This window comes from Dipodomys ordii, unplaced genomic scaffold (assembly GCF_000151885.1).
Source record: "Dipodomys ordii isolate 6190 unplaced genomic scaffold, Dord_2.0 Scaffold58, whole genome shotgun sequence".
NCBI classification, from domain to species: Eukaryota; Metazoa; Chordata; class Mammalia; order Rodentia; family Heteromyidae; genus Dipodomys; species Dipodomys ordii.
Genome location: NW_012267274.1, coordinates 4,949,203 through 4,968,879, shown reverse-complemented (window position 1 = coordinate 4,968,879; position 19,677 = coordinate 4,949,203). Strand labels below are relative to the sequence as shown.

General features: G+C 49.2%; 2 protein-coding genes across 2 annotated transcripts in view; one reads left to right on the top strand and one right to left on the bottom strand.

Annotated features, from left to right (window-relative positions):
* The window catches only part of Edrf1 (erythroid differentiation regulatory factor 1), a 32,259-nt gene extending 22,127 nt beyond the window's left edge, over positions 1–10,132 (top strand). Inside the window, exons 18-23 of the mRNA XM_013021951.1 lie at positions 188–346; positions 493–642; positions 1,607–1,760; positions 4,970–5,085; positions 5,309–5,460; positions 9,337–10,132. Coding sequence (XP_012877405.1) covers positions 188–346; positions 493–642; positions 1,607–1,760; positions 4,970–5,085; positions 5,309–5,460; positions 9,337–9,517 — 912 coding nt within the window. The 3' untranslated portion in view covers positions 9,518–10,132. The remainder of the gene's footprint in view (positions 1–187; positions 347–492; positions 643–1,606; positions 1,761–4,969; positions 5,086–5,308; positions 5,461–9,336) is intronic.
* Positions 10,133–12,654: 2,522 nt separating this feature from the next.
* On the bottom strand, positions 12,655–18,696 carry Mmp21 (matrix metallopeptidase 21). The gene is made up of 7 exons (XM_013021887.1): positions 18,502–18,696; positions 17,512–18,034; positions 16,607–16,746; positions 16,217–16,358; positions 14,421–14,678; positions 13,169–13,341; positions 12,655–12,954 (listed from the first exon to the last, which is right to left on the bottom strand). Exons 1-7 carry the CDS (start codon positions 18,694–18,696, stop codon positions 12,655–12,657), a joined length of 1,731 nt encoding a protein of 576 aa, XP_012877341.1.
* Positions 18,697–19,677: the final 981 nt, after the last annotated feature.

Here is a 19,677-nt window from a genome sequence, read left to right as displayed (position 1 = left end):
GGAATCGAACCCAGGGCCTCATGCATGCAAGGCAAGCGCTCTACCACTGAGCCACCTTCCCAGCCCCTCATCGTATTAACTTTTATAAATTCTCCTAAAATTAAATTGATACCTGGGTGGTGTTTGAGGTATGAATTGATTTAATGTGGCATTGAGTTACAGAGTTACACCTTTTCTTCCATGGCAGGCTGTTGATTACTATTTGAAAGCTCTGAGGTCTTTGGGAACACGAGACACACACCCAGCTGTTTGGGATTCTGTGAACTGGGAGTTATCTACTACATACTTTACCATGGCCACTCTGCAGCAAGATTATGCACCGTTGTCCAGAAAAGCTCAGGAGCAGGTGACAGGATTTGCTGAATTCTAAATGAGCCTTTGCCATATTTAAGTTTCATTGTCTTTAACCAGCAAAAGTTTAACATTGTAAAAGTTCTTATGGTCAGACTATGAGCCTGTCATTTTCTTTCTTCCCCTTTGAATAAAACACAGATTGAGAAAGAAGTCAGTGAGGCTATGATGAAGTCCTTGAAATACTGTGACATTGACTCTGTGTCTGCCCGTCAGCCTCTCTGTCAGTATCGAGCTGCAACCATCCACCACAGGCTGGCTTCCATGTACCACAGCTGTCTAAGGAACCAGGTACAGCCATTCCCAGACAGAGTCGGGACCAGATTGTCTGAGGGTTACGCACACTTCCCGACATGTCCATGTCAGTTTAAATGCCATCTGTTCCAGTTAGCTAAAATCAGCTATTGAACATCTTGTAGGTAGTTTTCTCCTTTGTGCCATACGTTGTTCTCAACGTATGGCAGTTGATTGGGTTTTAGTTTGAAAATTACAGATCTGCCTGGTTGCATTATATATGTGTGTGTGTGTGTGTGTTTACATCTAGTTAGGTCTTGTAAGGAGCAGGTCTGTGCAGCTTTTAAGAGTCTCCCTGGAGCATGCATAGATGGAATATGTGTACAGTGTAAAGGTGCTTGGCTTTTACTGTGCACTTGAGTTTGGTTTCTCGATGATGGCTTCAGATTGGTTGTTTTTCCCTCTTTCTTGGCCCAATACCAAAGATACCTTACCATCCTTTGGGTTTGATTTCCTTCTGGGTTGCCTTTATCCTGGGAGTGTTGTCCTTTGAGGTCATCGTTTTCCTGGGAAGGATGTCTTCACTTGGCCAGAGGAGGGTGCTCAACCAGAGCTTCCCCTTGTCAGGGAAGCCCCTCAGCCACTCTTCATATTTGTTTCCTCCAGCAGAAGCATGCATGGGGCTCCCAGGAAGTTCAGCAAATGCTGGGACGGGTAGATAGCTGCACACAGGGGAGCAGAGGCGGGCTCCTGCCTCCCATCACAGACCAAGTTAACCGAACACTGAAGCTGGAATGTGGCTCAGGGGCCAGGCGCTTACCTACCCACTTTTGCAGCCCCTGGGGTCCATCTCAGCATTGCAAAAGGGGACATAAACCAAAAAACTAAAAAATGGATTAAAAACTAAATATAAGAGCTGAAACAATAAGACTTGTAGAAGAAAAAGCAAAACTAAAAAGCATTGTTAGTTATTATGAAATCCTAGCCTTAGGATTTTTAAGTCTTTACTTTTTGGTTCTAGGTTGGCGATGAACATCTCAGGAAGCAGCACCGTGCCTTGGCAGAGCTGCATTACAGCAAAGCAGTAAAGCTTTTTCTGCTTCTCAGGGATGCCCCGTGTGAACTGCTCAGAGTGCAGCTGGAGAGGGTGGCGTTTGCAGAGTTTCAGATGACCAGTAAGTCTTGAGTTTTCATTCCAGGGTAGAAATGATTCTGTTTTCTCCTTAGTTTCCCCATTAGGACTTTGGTAGTTTTTAGAAGTGCTACGTTTTTAGAAGTGCTTTTTAAACTTAAAGAATCATTTTAGTCATTTGCAGGGTTCAATCAGCACGAAACCTTGGGGGTAGAGACGCAGCAGTAATGGAGTGGTGGTCCCCACTGATTCTCAGGACAGGGAGCCAAAGCAGCTTTGGCTGTGGTCTGAGAAGACACTGCCATACAGTCCTACTGACCGAACTCAGGGTGGGAGCCAGGGAAGGGTGACAGAGAGAGTGTCTCCTGGTGTCTGTCACCTGCTTCCAGGGCAGGCGCCGTGTGGTGTTCTGATGCTTGGGACCTAGGCCCCTCTTCTAGCTCTTGCGCATGGCTCCCTTCCTGCATTGCTGTCTTTGGAAAAGGATTTTTTGAATGATAAACAATTATTAGAAGCATGGCAATTTACTGTTTTTCTTGTAGTAAATTTGTTTTTGAGTAGGGTGCTCAACCCATAAAATCTAAAATCTATGCAAATATTCCGACATCCAGAGAACTCCAATACTTGATCTCAACCCTGGGCATGTACTGAGTACATTGCTGACAGGGAGGCCGGAGGGTTGTTTTACTGTGTGTCCATTTGGACATTGTAAATGGGAATATAGTAGTTCCTAGAAGTGCTTTTTATTCAAGTTATTTCTGTTGATGTTTTGGCCAATGTAGGGAAGATATGCAGCCTCTCTCTGGAGGAAGTGGAAATCTTGGAATCTTTGGATGTGTTTGAATTCTAGCTAACCATAGAAACTGTAGAAATACACATACTAAAATTATATCTAGTTATTTATGGATGATGAAATTTTCATTTCCTTGTTAGTGCCTTTTTTCATAATTTTAAGAAAATTACTGTGTATTTTCTAATTAGAAAACAGAGTAAGTGTTACTAAACACATTTTCATATACTGTGTGTTGATGGTTCATGTGTAATCCTAGCTTCTCAGGAGACTGAGATCTGAAGATTGCAATTCAAAGCTAGCCTGGGCCAAGAGCAGGAAATGGAGCTGTGGCTCAAGTGGTAGAATACTAGCCTTGAGCAAAAAAATTCAGGGACAGTGCCCAGGCCCTAAATTCAAGCCCCAGGACTTGGTGGGGTGGGGGCGGGGGCGGGGGAGGAAGAACATTTTAATACTATGAATACTTTAGGAAAACAGTAAGTATTGTAGTTTGTAAGCTATGATGATAAATATTGTAGTTTATAACCATCCATTTCATCTTATTTTACCCAGTACTTTTTTCTTTTTTTGTCGGTCGTGGGGCTTGAACTCTGGGCTTGGGCGCTGTCCCTCAGTTCTTCAGCTCAAGGCGAGCACTCTACCGCTTAAACTACAGCACCACTTCCAGTTTTCTAGTGGTTTATTGGAGATGAGAGTCTCATGGACTTTTCTGTCCCGGCTGGCTTTGAACCGTGATCCTCAGCTCTCAGCCTCCTGAGAAGCTAGGATGACAGGCGTGAGCCACCGGCGCCCGGCTGCCAGTATTTTTTTCTCGTACATAGTGACTCGCATTTGTTTTCATAATGTTGGCTCCCTGTCTCAATGATAATTCTGCACATAATCAACAGCTTGACGCCCAAGCGCCCCCAACTACATTAAATTATGTATTTACTTATTTTTGTGTAGTACTGAGCCCAAGACTTGGTCTTGGGCTCTCAGCTCTATTGCTCATGGCTGATGCTCTACTATTTGAGCCACACACCTCCAGTTACTTACCAATTGATTTTAAAAAAAAAATTTATTGTAAAGATACATGAGTAAGGTATTGAGTTACATTTTCTACCGAGCACTGTTACCTTTGGCATTGATTTTAAAGATAGTACATTATTGTTGCTATTTTTGTCAGTCATGGGGCTTGAATTCTGGGCCTGGACACTGACACTGATTTTTTTGCTCAAGACTAGCACTCTGCCACTTTAAGCCATAGCACCACTTTTGGTTTTCTGGTGGTTTATTGGAGATGAGAGTCTCACAGACTTTCCTGCCTTGACTGGCACAATCCTCATATCTCAGCCTCCTGAGTAGCTGGGGTTACAGGTCATTGGCACCCCACTGATAGCACATTATTTTGAGAGTTACGGTTGTGCTGTGAATGAGGAAGGCAGGGGATTGTTCCCTAGGCTACTCTTACTTCTGATACCAACTGCAAGCTTGAAGGGTCTTAAGACCCTCCTTGGATTGACAATTCACTAGGATTCACAGAATTCACTGAAAGCTGCTCTTAGTTGTGGCTTCTTACAGGAAAAGGTTCCAGGAACAGAGTGCAGGAGAGTTGTAGGCCTGGAGCTGCCGTTATCCTCTCAGAGGAGGAACAGCACTGAGTGCACACAGTGGCACCCACGGCAGCCACCAGCCTGGAAGATCACCCTGTCTTGTTTTTTATTGGAGTTTGGTAGCAACTGCATGGCCCACTTAGACTTCAGCCTCTCTGGAGAACCCCAACAGTAAATTATTTCCTAGAGTATCCACCTTGTCCAGGGCTCCCAGGTAAATAAACAAAGATACTCTGATCACACAGCACATTCCAGAGCCTTAGCCATCTCCCTCTGGAAGCCACCAACAAAGGCCAGGCCTCTCTGGTGAAGATTGCACACCAGTCCTCCACTGCCAGTGTCAGCTCCAGAAGGACTGGGGCAGAGGTGCTTTGTATCATCTCATAGGGTAGAAAAGTTTTATTCAGAAGGCCTGAGATTAACATGAAGGCAGTTCATCTAGTCAGCTTCTTACTTTAACCGGAAAGATTCTATACTTTTTTTCCAGTGGGACAACCAATAGTAAGAGCTAAGTGGTGTGACCAACACACACATCTGGTAGTTAGTAGGTGGAGTCAAATCAGACTCCTCTCAGGTGTCCTCTTTAGCCCAGTGTATCTACTCCCTGGCTGCTGTTCTGAGCAGCCAAGCAATGAAGCAGAGAAGCATTATTACCCCTGCCACCACATTATCGTTCACATACTTGAAAGTTATTTGTTATTGCTTACTTACAACTTAATGTTTTTCAAGGGAAAATTAGTCAACTGAAGCTTATACAGATTTGTTGGGATTCCCATGAGCTATTCTTTTAGTACTTGAAAATCTTTAACATTGATATGAGTTTCTAGATTTGTAGGTAAAGGCGTGATCACTTTGTATTTAACACTTCAGGTCAGAATAGCAATGTTGGGAAGTTAAAAACATTGTCTGGAGCTCTTGACATCATGGTGAGAACTGAACATGCATTCCAGCTCATCCAGAAGGAGCTCATGGAGGAGTTTGACCAGGTGAGGGGGTGAGGAGGAAGAGGAGAGGAGGGTGGGAGGGAGGGGATATGATGGCACATATTTATGGGAATGCACACACACACACACACACACACACACACGAAGTAACACTCTGCACTGGAGAGGAGGGTGGGAAGGAGGGAGGGAGGGGATATGATGGCACATTTATGGGAAAACACTCTCTCTCTCTCTCTCTCTCTCTCTAACACTCTGCTGTTCTTAGCCTAAGGATGGAGGGACTGCTCCAGCTGCTGATTCTTCTCCTGGACTTAATCGAGAGGAGGTGACAAAGCTCCTCAGTATATTTGAATCTCGACTTTCATTCCTTCTCCTTCAGTCCATCAAACTGCTGTCCTCAACTAAAAAGAAAGCAAGGTAAGTTATTGTCACTTACTACTTTAATTTGAAATTGTAGTACTAAGTACTGTGTTAGGAGAAAGATATAAATAGCATGTCTTTACCTTTTAATTTTTTAATTTGACAGTTTAGAAAGTTGATTTAATTCATGATTCTGGATTTTAGCAGGTATCTTGTCAGTAAATGAAACAATAACATTTGTTAAAATACCAGTGGTTAAGACAGTTAAAGTTTTTCTGAGCCAATTGTGGTGGCACATGCATGTAATTTCTAATGTGTAGAAATACCTTGAATTTAAGCCATCTGGACCACCTACTGAGACCCATTTGTAGCTCCTGCACATTCACAGTCTTCCAAAGCTCTTCCCAGTGCAGACAGATTGGGGAAGAGAAACTGAGTCGCATAGTTCTTCCTGGAGCACTGACTAATAATGAGGTTGCCTTGCTATTTTAAAAATGTAAGAACAGTTTGGCCCATATTGTAAAATCTGGAAAATAGGCAAAAGCAAAAGAAAACCAGTCTATATACATCCATTGTTATCAGGTGTCCTTTGTGTTTTACCACTTTATAACTTGGGGTATAGGTAATTTTTGTTTTTGTTTATACACATTGGAATCTACTCTGTGTTGTGTATATGTCCACCACCACAGCTGTGCCCTGGCACAGCCTGTGTCTGTTTCCCATGGCCTTTCTCCCTAGGAGGAGGGCACCACTAGGAGGCAGTACATCACTGCCTTGCTATATGCTCTTGTTGCTTCCTGGCTTTTGTTTTTTGGTGCTGGTCCTGAGGCTTGAACTCAGGGCTTGGGTACTGTTCCTGAACGTTATTATTCAATGCTAGTGCCCTACCATTTGAACCATGGCTCTCAGCTTTTTGTTTTTTAATAATTTATTCTTATAGAGTTGATGTACAGAGGGATTATAGTTACACAGATTTTTGGCTCAGAAGTTGAGAACTGGACTTGTCACTAGGGCAGTAGAGGCTGAGGGAAGTAATTGTTTTGCCTGGGAAATTTTTACACCTTTCACCTGTGAGGCCTTCGCGGGGGGGCGGGGGGGCTCATTTGTATAGCCTATGGATGAGCCGTGGTTGAGATGGTTTTGTTGTTGCCATGGCTACCTTCCAAACATTGCTATATTCAAGTTGTTTTCACTCCCCTCCATAACTCAAGTTTTGCTTTCTCAGGTTAGTTAGCTATGGCCAACTGCTGTCCCAAAAAATTAAGTGGAAAATTCCATAAATAAACGATGTACAAGTTTTGAGCACCATTTTGATGAATTCTTACACTGCCCTTCCCCCCGCCCCAGACAAGGAGTCACCTCTTTGCTATGTCCTCCCTGGGTACACTGTCACTTCATAGCTGCCCTGTTTATCAGCTTGACTGCTGGATCCCCGACTCAAAACAGCACCCATTTTACAAAACTATGATTCCAATGCATAAGTATATGCCAAAGAGAAGCTGTGAAATGTTTTCTTCAGGGAAATAGGTCTATGTTCTCAATGAAGAAAGAAAAATTATGTTAATATTAAGAGTTTGGTGAGGTCTGGGAAGGTGGCTCAGTGGTAGAGTGTTTGCCTTGCATGCATGAGGTCCTGGGTTCGATTCCTTAGTACCACATAAGCAGAAAAAGCCGGAAGTGGGAGCTGAAGAGCTGAGGGACAGCACCCAGGCCCAGAGTTCAGGCCCCACGACTGAGCAAAAAAAAAAAAAAAATTTTTTTGTGAGTTGTTATTGCTAATTTCTTAAAGTGCCTAATTTATAAACTTTTTTGGGGGGGAGTTGTGGGGGGACTCAGGGCCTGGGCTCTGTCTTTCAGTCTCTGTATTCAACACTAGTGCTCTACCACTTGAGCCAAATGGCCACTTCTGGTTTTTTCTGAGTAGTTTATTGGATATAAGTCTCACAGACTATTGCCTAGGCTGGCTCCAAACTTATTGTCAGATCTCAGCCTCCTGAGTAGCTAGGATCACAGGCATGAACCACCACCGTCCAGCTGGGGGTAGAGGTGGGGGGAGGGGAGTATGTAAGGGTCAGTACTGTCCTTAGTTTGAAGCATCCACTGGGAGTCAAACCTTGCATGGTATGGTGGGGCAGACTGCATACGGAACTTCTTAATGTCTGCTCCAGCTTTCGCCTCAGATCTTCTCTCCATGCTGCATGCTACAGAGGAGCCATCTTACTATCTCAAGGTCCTGTTGGTTGGGAGGGAAAGGGCAGGTTGACTAGAACAGCTTAGTTGGTTTGAGTGCAGCTTAGTGTTGTGAGGAGCACTTTCATTCATGAGAGTCCTTGATGTGCTGTGGCTCCTTCGGCCCATTTGCTCACAGCTCAGGTGCCCAGCAGGATGAAGGCAAAGCAGACAGTGCATGTGTTTACACACCCTTGAAAAGGAGCTCCTGGCTTTTCCTTGCTTAACAGCAGTCAAGTAAATTTGTTTCCACAAGGTGGCAATATAAATGTATGTAACGCAGTAATTCACTGACTTCACAAATGAATGATTTAGGTAATTGGCTGACAGGTAATAGTTTCAGTCTTTTAATATGTTCCTGTGGTGACCGAAATAATTTTATGTCAGTTCAGTTTATTCATATTCATTTGAAGAAAATCATTATTTAAAGTTTTCAAATGTGTTCATGCAGCTCTACTAGGTATTTGGGGTCGTTCTTTTTTAGGGCTTATTAAACAAAAGACTTGATGTGATACTGTGTTCATACACTAAGTGTGTTGGACAGTTTGAAAACAAAACAGCGTCAGTGTTGGCTAGTGTGTCAGTGACCGTTTCTCTTATATTTCTGCTAACATGCAAATGAAAATAAAAAAGCTAAGGGACAGAGTGCAGGCCCTGAGCCACTCACACAAGAAGTGGAGAAGTGGGTTTCTAATGGGTCGGGCTGGTTAAGGGATGACTGGGACACTGTCCCAGCAGATGCTCTGTGCCAGTCCTGGTAGTCTCTTGGTGCGCGGAGAGATGCACTTTGGAAATGGAGACCCACCCAATGTGGAATCAGATCTTAGACTTTGATCCAAGGACCTGAGCTGTTGAAACAAAGTGCAATCCTTGCCCTTCTTCACGGGGGCCGCACTACACCGCAGTCAGGGGACGTCAGCTGTTATCTGGTTTCATGGGGGTGGGGTGGGTGTCACATGGGACTGTTAAGAGGCACACTGAGCTTGACTTGCCATGCAGTTGGGGACCTAACATAGTATGCTGATCTTTCCTAAGGGGAACGGTTGATAGTGTGCTCTCATACCAGAATTGCGCCAGTGAGTTAGAGTGGAGGTATGGCTGCAGCTGGGCTCCAGAGCTCATGCCCCAGTGGGCAGTGTGCCTGTGTGCCTGTCTATACAACTTGAGGGCCTTTAAAGAGAGTAAAGGGATTGCCACCCAGCGTCCCTGCCCCTGGCCATCTCCATTGCATTTTACTTTGGCATATATCATCTGACATTGTTTTGGTTTTTGTGGGGAGGGGGTGTTTTTTACTTTGGCCCTGGGGTTGAACTCAGGGCCTTGTATTTGCTGGGCTTTTCACTTTTGGTTAGCTGTCTACCACTTGCCTCTAGTCCTGACTTTTTTCGGGGTTAATTGGAGATACGAGTCTCAGGGCTTTGAGCCCCAATCTCATCCTGTTGAGCTAATGACATTGTTTTGGAAAGTGCTCCCTCTGTGTCTTCTCCCAGTGCCCTTCTCCAACTCCCTGCCACAGAGCCAGGGAGTGACCTGGGTGTGTTAAAGGGGCACCGGCATCAGTGTCTGCAGGCCCAGGGTGGTAGGTGTGTGGTAGTCTGGCGGCCAGGGTGGTAGGTGTGTGGTAGTCTGGCGGCCAGGGTGGGGCACCTGCTGCTGTTGCTGTCTGTGCCACTGCTCTCTCAGCCACTCTTTCTCCTCCAGCAGTAACATTGAAGAAGATGCAGTCCTGAAAAACAACAAGCAGGTGTATTCCCAGCTTTTGAGAGCGACTGCGAACAAAAGTGCCACTCTAGTGGAAAGGATTGGTGTCGTCATCCGTCTGCTGGAGCAGCTCTCCCGGGGGGCCGAGGAAGTGGGCAGCACCGGTGGCGGCGCCGTCCCATGAGCACACAGAGCACGCCTGCAGTCGCTGTCAGTGCCTTCCACGCCAAGCGGCCCTGTCCAGCCTCTCTGCTGTCCCATTGAAGGTGAGGAGATGCTGCGTGAACAGGTGAGCAGCAGAGGCAGTCATTTCCAGCGCGGACAGAGGCGGACGGTGGAGTCCTCTGCAAAGCTGCTGCTTCTGAAGTGCTTGAGGCAGAAGCAAGAGGGCTGCTCCAGCGCTGTGCTCTCTGTGCGAAGCACATGGCACCTTGGTTTCCATGGACTTTGTGATGCAATTACACTAGCGCTACACGAGTTTAAGATCTGATTATTTTGGAAAAAATGTTACTTTGGTTTAGAGACTTATCCAGATAATTTTGTAAGTTCAAATGAGTTAAACTTGCTGTATATCTACAGTGTTTCCTTCTAAAATGCACAAAAACAAGGGCCCTTTTTAAGGTGTAGTGGGAGATTTTTCAAAGATAAACCTTGTGCAGTCTGTATTTGATGCATGTTCTGACGGGGTTTTGTGTGAGAGTTGATAAAGACTAGGTACTACCCCCTTTTCATATAAACCCAAAACTGTGAATAAGGTAAGAAAACTATTTTGAATAAATAAGCTATTTATTTAAAATATCCTTCTGGTTTCATTTTCCATTCTTCACATGGAGTTGCAATTTGAACTCAGTTTAATTCTTCAGCTTTATAAAGTAAAAGATCATAGCAGTCAAAGTAAGATCCAGCTATCCAGTCACTTGTCACTGCAGTGTTTTGTGTTCTCGGTGCTGCTGTGTGCAGACATGCACCCTCTTGTCAAAGGATAAAGCGGACAGGCTCTGCTGGCTTTGTGGTTTGTGTGCTGAGAACTGAATCCAGGCCTGTGCGTGCTAGGCATGTACTCTTCCACTGAGCTGCACCCCTGCCCCACAGTTCTTCACAATTACTACTCAGTGGCAGGAAAGACAAGGTACAGGGTACTGCATAGCCAGACACTTGGATGTTGGGTCCAATCTGAAGTTCCAGCCATTGACCCCATTGTGGACAAGCCTGCGGACCTGAGTCTGGGTGCAGGAGATGCTGCCCACAGATGGGACAGCCCTTCCCCCGCTCATGGTTAAATCTGTATACTTCACTGACTGACAGTGTCTGTCTGCCATTGATAAATTTAAAAAGAATTTCTTAAATAGAAATAAGCCACAGTTAAGGGCTATTAAAATTGCTTACTTTGTCTCCTAAGCCATCCTTAGATGAACAACAGCCTTTCGTCAAGAGGAAAATTATTTTTAGGTGAGAAAATATAAATTCTAGCTATCTTCTGAGGTCAGCAATAACAAAACTTCTGCAGAGGAGAGAAATGACCTCTTCATATGCATTTGTAATTTTCCTCCGGCAAAGTTTCTTGGAGTGCCTATACTTTAGCTAGTCCTTTGTTTCAACAGTACTGGGGTTTGAACTCAAGACTTTGTGTTGCTCTACAACTTGGATGGCATCCACAGCCCTCTTTTGTTTTAGTCATTTCTCAGATAGCGTTTGTATTTTTGCCCAGAGGCCTTTTATCTACGGCCTCTGAAGCAAGGATTACAGGTCCGTATCACCATGCCTAACTCACTGGTTTAAGATGAGGTCTTGTCAACTCCTTGCCTATGCTAACTTTGAAATGCAATTGTCCTAATGTCTCCCAGTAAGCTGGGATTACAGGTGTGAGCTGTGATACCTAGCTAGCTTGTTCTTTACAAGAAATAATATTTGTAATCTGGTCACATAGGCTACTGAGTCTTTTTCACTTAATTTCATTGCCTAGATTTTGTCTACCTCCCTAAGGTGTGGGTTTTGATGTGTATTAAGAATAAGTAGCACCAGGCACAGATGGCTCAACACCAATAATCCTAGCTATTTCAGAAGTTGAGATTTGAGGATCATGGTTCAAAGCCAGTTTGGGAAAATCCTATAGACTCTCTTCTATTAACCAGCAGAAAGCCAGAAGTGGAGCTATAGCTCCAGTGGCACCAGTCTTGAGCAAAAAGGTGGGACAAGAGCTGGAAGCCTGGAGTAAAGCCCCAGTACTGGCACCAGAAAGAACAAAACAAAAACCCGTAAGTACCAATATTGCATACAAGTTAAAGGGGCCCAATTCCTATCCTAGATACACTGATAGAGGAAAGGTAAAGCTACCTAGTGAGCTTCCAGAGCTCCACGGTGGTCTGACTTCAGAATGTAGTGGTCACCGATGGAGAGGAGAACACCGACTGGGTGGGCTGCACAGAGCAGGGAAGAGCTGCTCGGGACCATCGGGTGCACATCTACTTCAAGCCAGAGAGTACGCATGGAGAGGAAAGAGGGCAGCAGCTGGTACCGGGAGATGAGCCCACAAGGAACAGGGGTTTGGCAGAGGAGCTTCCATTTCTTCACCCAGAATGTGCCCGTGCTTCCTGCCACCCAAGCGAAGCTTGAAAACCTTTGGCTCACTGTGAGGTTTTAGGAAGACGTCGTAACAGAGGCTTTGTAATAGAAATGCAAATTCTGTGATGGTTCATCAAACCCCTCTGTTAGAAGTGCCTCTAAGGGCGGCACGTCCTTCCTGAGGGTCTGGCTGACTGCTGCCCACCCCCCGCAAGCGCACACTGGGCAGTGCACCGATGGGACACGGCAGCAGCGCCCTCGCAGCGGAGAAAGGAAGAGCCATTGGGGGGGGTGCCTTTTTTTTGCTTTGTTTTTTTCTCCTAGCCTTCTCACTCACACCTGGTATTTCATCATTTGAGTCACACCTCTGGTCTGGCATTTTGCTGGTTACATGGAAATAAGAGTCATAGACTTCTGCTGGGCTTGGCTTTAAACCCTGATTCTCAAATCTTAGCCTCCTGAGTAGCTAGCTAGTATTACAGGAAATGAGCCACTAGCACCCCACCTAGGAGTGCTTGCTTCTCTTTCTTTTTAAAGCTTTCCTTTTAAAATGTTAGTAAAATTATTTGATCTCCCCCCTCCCCCCATAATGGTCTTTAAATCAAGGCGTTTTAGAGTTAGGGAATGCTTTTTGTACTGGGTTTAAGGATCCATATTTGCTTTAGCGAATGAAAACCTGGTTCATTTTCTCTGTGAAAGAAGTTGGGCTTTTTGTCTCAGAAGAGAACTCCTATGGTTACTTCCATTTTCCTGTTCTCATCACATGTTCAGTGTGGATGCATCAACATCACAAACGTCAAACCACTTCCCTGAAGTAGGCCTCTTTGGAAGTAAGCCATTCAAAGGCAGCGATGTGTTGTGTTGTTGGTCCTTGTCGTTAACTACTCTCCAGTAGGCATTGCCTTTGAAGAAGAACACGGAGTTGTGTGCATAGGAGTAGTAGGCTGAATCTATATTGCGAAAGGGATGGTTTTGTGGTGCTACTGCTGGAAAAACTTGAGTGATCTGCATTGGATAAGAGTCAAGTACTTGATTTCTGTTGACATCAAACGCAAATACCTGCAAAGGAAATGTGACACAGTAAGACCGGCTTTTCAAAATCATTGATTTTTAGATTCACTTAACTTGACTGCAGTTCTTGGGACTTGAAATTATAATTTTCTACCTAGTGATCTGCCACCGCTTTCTAGATATGAAGTAATGGGAAGAGCTCTTAACTAAGAGCTCGATCACTTGACGCATCCATCAGTGCTTGGGGAAGCAGGATACTTACAGAGGACTCCTTAAAGAAGTAAATTAACTGCTGCCTTCGGTCATAAAAGGCTGTGTCCAAGGGGCTGGGGATGCCTGGAAACCCTTCTGAAATCAGTTTGGGGTAGCTTCTTCCTTGTTCATCTTCTGTATAGGCCTGGTCCCGATCACTATCGTACCTCCAGTATTGGTTTCCTGGGAACCAATCAGAAACATCATGGGATCTGTTAACACAAACCATGGGAAACAGGCCTGGGGATCACTTACAGTGAAAGTCTCAGTCTTTCTCCTGCCTTACTGAGTGGTGTAGAGCAGTGCATTATAGGGCTCAGGCCAAGCGATGTGCACGCTGTCAGGTTGGGGATTAGGCTGTAGCCATTTGAGTTTGCCATGCTGAGTGCCCACACGGGCTGTGTGCAAAAGTGCTTGACAGAATGGCCTGCCCTTGGTGAAGCCCCACCCTTGGTCCTGCATTCAAGCCTCTCCAAAGTGAAGCCGACTGGGTCCCCCAGAAATGTCACTGAGTGGGTATCCCATCACCTCATGGACTCACTAGTCTCCATGGGCCTTTTCTAGGCACCGCCCTGTGCTGGCCTGTCCACACACACATGCAGGCACACACCCATTCCAAGTGGCCTTTCTAGTGCTTTACATCTCACCTGCCCATAAGTCTAGGTCCAGCCCTGACTGCTAGCAGCGCCGGCATCATCCTGATTCCATTCTCCGACCAGGGCAGCGTCACCACTGCGGCAGTCCCTTCAACGCTTGTGGCTGTGGGTTGCTTTCCAAGGCAGCCTTCTTCAGAACCAGCAAAGCTGATGTAGGCCTTTCCACCGCTCTTAGTAAGCTCTCCTGACTAGCACTCACTCATTGAATCACACACCATTCACCTAGTGAGTTAGGCCTGAGATTGGATGGTGCAAGCAGGAATTAATCAGATGCTACCAGCAACCAAATGGGTTCCTTGTTAGGGGCTTCAAACATTTATCCTGCATGTACAGGTGTGTGTATGTGCATGTGTGTGCACCACACAGCCTGGGTGCTGTCCCTTAGCTTTTTCACTGAGGGCTAGCGCTCTACTACTTGAGTCATAGCTCCACTTACTGCTTTTTGGTGGTTAATTGGAAATTAAGGTCTCAGACTTTGCTGCCCAGGTTGGCTATGAACCAAGATCCTCACATGTCAGCTTCCTGAGTAGCTAGGATTCTAGGCATAAGCCACCAGTGCGCAGCCTGAATGTAGTTGTTTACTAAGGGAAATGGAGCCATACTTACCTTTAAAAAAATAGCGTTCATCTCGCCTCCAGGTCCAGACGTGGACGAAGGCGTCTAGGTTTAGTGCGGGGATCCCGCGCCAGCCGGTGAGGATTTGCAGAGGGTCCCCGAAGCGCGTCCTGTTGTTGCGGTTTTCATAGAGCCAGTACCAGCTCTTGCGGAAGAAGTATGTGCTGAATCTCACCCGCACTTCACCGTATTGGTTTCTTTCTTTGCGAATCCAGTCAAATGCGATATCAAATGATCCCTCACAGGAGCCTGGATAAAAGAGAAAAATCCAGGCACTGGATGCTCCGCGCAAAAGCCAACATTCACAGGTAAGTGCAATGCGGATAGTTGCAAAGTTGGGATTTTCTGTGGAAGCACCTTGTAAAGAGAGGTGCATGTGCAATTGGAAGGAAGGAGGCTGGCCCTGATTCATACTAGTTGCTCACAGCACTCCTGGCCCCAGCATGGATGCAGCTGTGTGTCCACACGCCATCGGATTTCATTAGTGAAAAAAAAATGTTGGTTCAAGGCACATAGGAGTTCAATTTCCACTGGAGGAAATAAATGTGCCTGGGCTTTGTTGTCACTAAAGGCTCTTGAGTATGGAGAACAGGAGGCAGTGAGTGGAATAGGCATGAGATGATCTTTGTGAATGACCTTCAGTAGAAAGGAGGAGGCCAATGGCTATTCCTTAGGCATCCACATTAAGTCATTAATCTCTCTGTTCTTTTTATGGCAATCTTGGGGCTGAACTGGGCCTGGGTGCTGTCCTGAGCTTTTTCACTCAAGGCTGGTCCGCTACCACATGAAGCCACAGCTTCACTTCCACCTTTTTTGGTGGTTGGTTGGAGATGAAGATCTCATGGACTTTGCTGCCTGGGCTTTGAACCGTGATCCTCAGATCTCAGGTGTGAGCCAATGGCACCCAGCTACAAATCTCATCTTTTTTTTTGGTCGGTCGTGGGGCTTGAACTCTGGGCCTGGGCCCTGTCCCTCAGCTCTTCAGCTCAAGGCGAGTGCTCTACCACTTGAGCTACAGCGCCACTTCCGGTTTCTGGTGGTTTATTGGAGATAGGAGTCTCACAGTCTTTCCTGCCCGGGCTGGCTTTGAACCACAATCCTCAGATCTCAGCCTCCTGAATAGCTAGGATTACAGGCGTGAGCTACCAGCGCCCGGCTTACAAATCTCATCTTTTGAGGCACAGTCTCACTGTGTACCCCAGGGTGACTTTAAACTTGCTCTTCTTCCTGCCTCGGCCTTCCCAGTGCTGGGATTACAAATATGTACTACTATGCTTGGTATAAATCATTTTCATTAAGCAGTTGCTAGTACTGTGGTACATAACGACGAGAGACTGAAACCCACTCAGGCGAGGCTAAGCTGTCCTTCACTTAGGATTGCAGTAAACTTCCAGCGGTTCTCCATCCGCACAGCTTGGGGAGATACCCAGGGCCCTCCCTGTGTCTAGGCAGCTGTAGGGTCCTCTTTCCTCCCAGGCAGGGTAGGAGGCAAATGAAAGGAAGGATGAAGGAGGGACCACCCACATTGGGTGTGTTGGTCGGGGAGGAGAGAAGCGTTGTCCTCCACCCGTGGCTGCAGTCAGTGTGTGGTCCCGGGGAATACACCAGGGCCTGTGTGCTGCACCAGTACTCCAGCCCTCTGCTCTCCAATCCTATGGGGATCTAGAGGGCAGATGCTCCAAGTTGCACAGCCTTGTGCTCCTTGGGGGCCAGCCTCCCCATGAGTGGAAGCGGACCCCTCGTGTCATCTAGGAGTTATGGGGAGGATTGGCCCAGGCCCACCTTACCATACAGCTTTTGAATTGCTTTTCGGTCTGACCAGTCCAACTCAAAGGCAGGCCCCTGGGGAGTATAATTGGGTTGCATTATGGATCCCGTCCTATGGGTGTGAGGCAAGCCGAGGACATGGCCAATTTCATGGACGGCCACCTAGAGGGGAACATGAAGCGTGGGTGCAGGGCCCAGCCTGGGTCTTTGCATACCCCTGGGACGGGTCCCTAGGTTGCAGAGAGAAGGCCTGTGCCTGGTGAGCTGGGCTTGCCCAGGAGACAGGGTCAGGCAAGAATTGGGGAGCCAGCCCCAGAGATCCACTAGCCTTTAGGAGAGCTCCAGCCTCCCGCTCAGCCCGCTGCTGCCCTGCCCTTCGCTGACCCAGGGGAGCAGCTCCCACCACTTACCTTGAGAAGGCTGATGCCCATGTCACTGGTGGGGGGGGTGAAGTGTTCATCGTCATCGAAGTGAATGTCCCCCAGGCGCCAGGCATGAGCAAACTCTTGCCCACTCCCGTCAAACACCCGAGGGCAGCCCATGTGTCGGCCTGCAAGGGCAGAGAGCGTGGTGGCAGTGAATAAGGGGTGCCTGCTACAGACTCCCCGCCCTGCATAGATGTTCAGAGCACCCAACCTCCGGAAGCTGCTTGGGAGGAGCGCCCAGGCTGCAGGCAGTGTGCTTCAGCATTAATACCACCAGGAAGGATAAAGATGGCAGTGCCATAGGGCTGGGAAGGTGGCTCAGTGGTAGAGCGCTTGCCTTGCATGCTTGAGGCCCTGGGTTTGATTCCTCAGCACCACATAAGCAAAAAGAAAAAAACCCGAAGTGGTGCTGTGGGTCAAGTAGGTAGAACGTTAGCCTTGAGCTGAAGAGCTGAGGGACAGCTCCCAGGCCCAGAGTTCAGCCCCCACGACTGGACCCCCCCCAAAAAAAAGATGGCAGTGTCAAGTGCGGGGAGCAGTGCCGGGAGAGGAAACACCCCTAGATCACAGTTGAGCTGCAGAGAAGTTAGGGCACAGGGTGGTTGCCTGTGTGTGCTCCTGAGAAAACGTAGGCAACCTGGGGCTTCTCCATGGGAGCAAGGTGGCTGGGCGCCCTGCTTTGACCAGCACACCTAAATTTACCTGGCTGCAGGTAAGCAAGCCCCAGAAGCCACCTGAGCCACAGGACTGAGCCCAGCCGCCCTAGTGTCTGCGTGGAGCAAGCCCACCCAGTCTAGTTGAGCCACAACGCGGGGGTGTGGCAGCCACGGTGGCCCTGACCCAGAGGACTTGTGACACTTGCATGGGTCCCGAGTCTGTGGCCTTCTTACCTCTCCCAAAACCCAGCTTTATGTCCACGGTGGTCCCGGGGGCCGTGAGGTCCTCGCGGAAGTCCAGCGGCGTCACCTCGCTCCACATCCTGAAGGCCAGTCTGAAAATGTATCTCTGCTCGTCCACGGAGAGCTGGCTGCTGTAGGCCTCTCCCACCAGCCTCCACGTGAGGGTCTTCTTGGAGAAGGCCCAGATGGCCCCACTGTCCAGGGAGTCTTCCCGCTGCCTGCCCGGCCTGGGCAGCAGCGCTTGCAGGAAACGCTTTGGTCGGGCCCGCGGGGCTGGCGGGGTCTTCCCAGCAGCCTGGGGCGGGGGCCGCGTGTCAGGGACGCCGCAGCGTGGCCTGTTCATGGCCGCCAGTGTGGCCGCGTCCAGCTTCCCGCTGGCAGGCAGGGCGTTGGCCTTTTGGAACCGGAGCATGGCCTCGGCCAGGGCGGAGCCCGAGGGGGCCGGTGGGGGCCCCTTGGGGCTGGGACCCCGGGCTGAAGACCCCTTCGACCAGCCATATCTGGACAGGAATCTCTGTGGGAGAGAAGTGCGCCCAGATCTGGGGAGTGCTTGCCATGAGGGCTTGGCTGCTGCTTTGTCCCGTCCCTGCCCCCAGAGCCCATGGGATGGGGGGTGGGGGGTCGGGGCAGGTGTGGAGTGCGTCTGGAGGCAGGAAGCAGGACCCAGTCCTGTGCTGAGGCCGGCGCGGCCTGGGCCGAGCTGGGGGTGGATGGACCTGGAGGGTGTGGGACCCACCTGCGGCCGCGCACGCGCGTCAGGCCCGACTGAGGCCCAGCCTGGGCACGGCCCGGGTTCCATCCCCAGCGCCACCACAGAACCGACCGCGCGAGGGGAAGCGCGGAGCCCGGGTTTCCTCCCCGAACCACGAAGCCCGCTTTGGGCTGCACGTGCCCCCGTGGCGAGCTCTGCGCATGCTCCCCACCCCCACCCCCACCACCGTGGCGGCGAGCGCTACTGCGCACGCGCGGCGCTCCCTCTACCTGAGCGGCGCGGAGGTCGGCGATGGGCTTGGCGCGCTGCCGCGGGGACGGCGCCAGGTCGGAGCGGTCCCGGCTGTGGAAGACGGATTCAGCCTGCGCCTGCGCGGGCCGGGGCGCGGCCAGCCGGTGCAGCAGCGGCAGCAGCAGCGGCGGCAGCAGCAGCAGCGTCGCAGGTAAGTCACGGGCAGCACGCATGGCCTGGCCTGTGCGATCGGTCGTCGGTCTGGGCCCTCGAGGAGCCAGGCCCAGGCCCTTTATACACCCGCAGGCATTTCGCACACCGCGCCCAAGTGTGCCCGCCTCCGCAGGCCCAGGTGCACTGCCTTTGAAGCCGGCTCCTCCCCGCCCTCACCCCGGTTTGCACGTGCCTGTGGTTTGCATTTCTATGGTGACCACGCTGGTCTGTTTGTAGAGGCACGCGCGGGCCTCACCGCCCACCCGGGGCCTCCCAGCCCGACGTGGCTGCGCATGCGCGTCCTGCGCAGCTTCCACCAGGGCTCCCGCACCCAACCGGCTTGCAGGGCCTGGCCCTTTCCTCCGTTCTGCTCAGATCCCTTTGTCCCCCACCCCCACCCCGGACACGGGTCCCTCCCCTAGATGGCCCCGCTCCCCGCTGCTCGCCTCTGCGCAGGCGCTTGCCTTTTGAGCTCTGCTGGGGTGAATACTTGGGGTTGCATGCGCCCGGTGTCCTGTCCTCCAACCTCACACTTCCTCCTCTCCCCGCCGCTCCCATAGATGCCCACCCGGGTCCTGCGTGACACAAGAGGGGAGCAGAGCACAGGAGGTAGACCAGAGTCGGGCTGACACTCCAGCCCTTGCACCTCACCTCCACTCCTGGACTTTTGCTGGTTAACTGGAGATAAGGGCGTCAGATTTGTCTACTCAGGACTGTTTTGAGCCAAGATCCTCAGACCTCACACAGATGTGAGCCACTGGCACCTGGTTCCTACATTATTATTATTGTCTGTCGAGGGGCTTGAACTCTGCACTGCCCCTCAGCTCTTCAGCTCAAGGCCAGCGCTCTACCACTGGAGCCACAGCCCCACTTCCCACTTTTTCTGCTTATGTGGGCCTCATGCATGCAAGGCAAGCACTCTACAACTAAGCCACCTTCCCAGCCCCCTACTTTAATTTTAAACTCTTGCTTCCTGCCAGCTTTTCCTGGTCCCTCTGTGC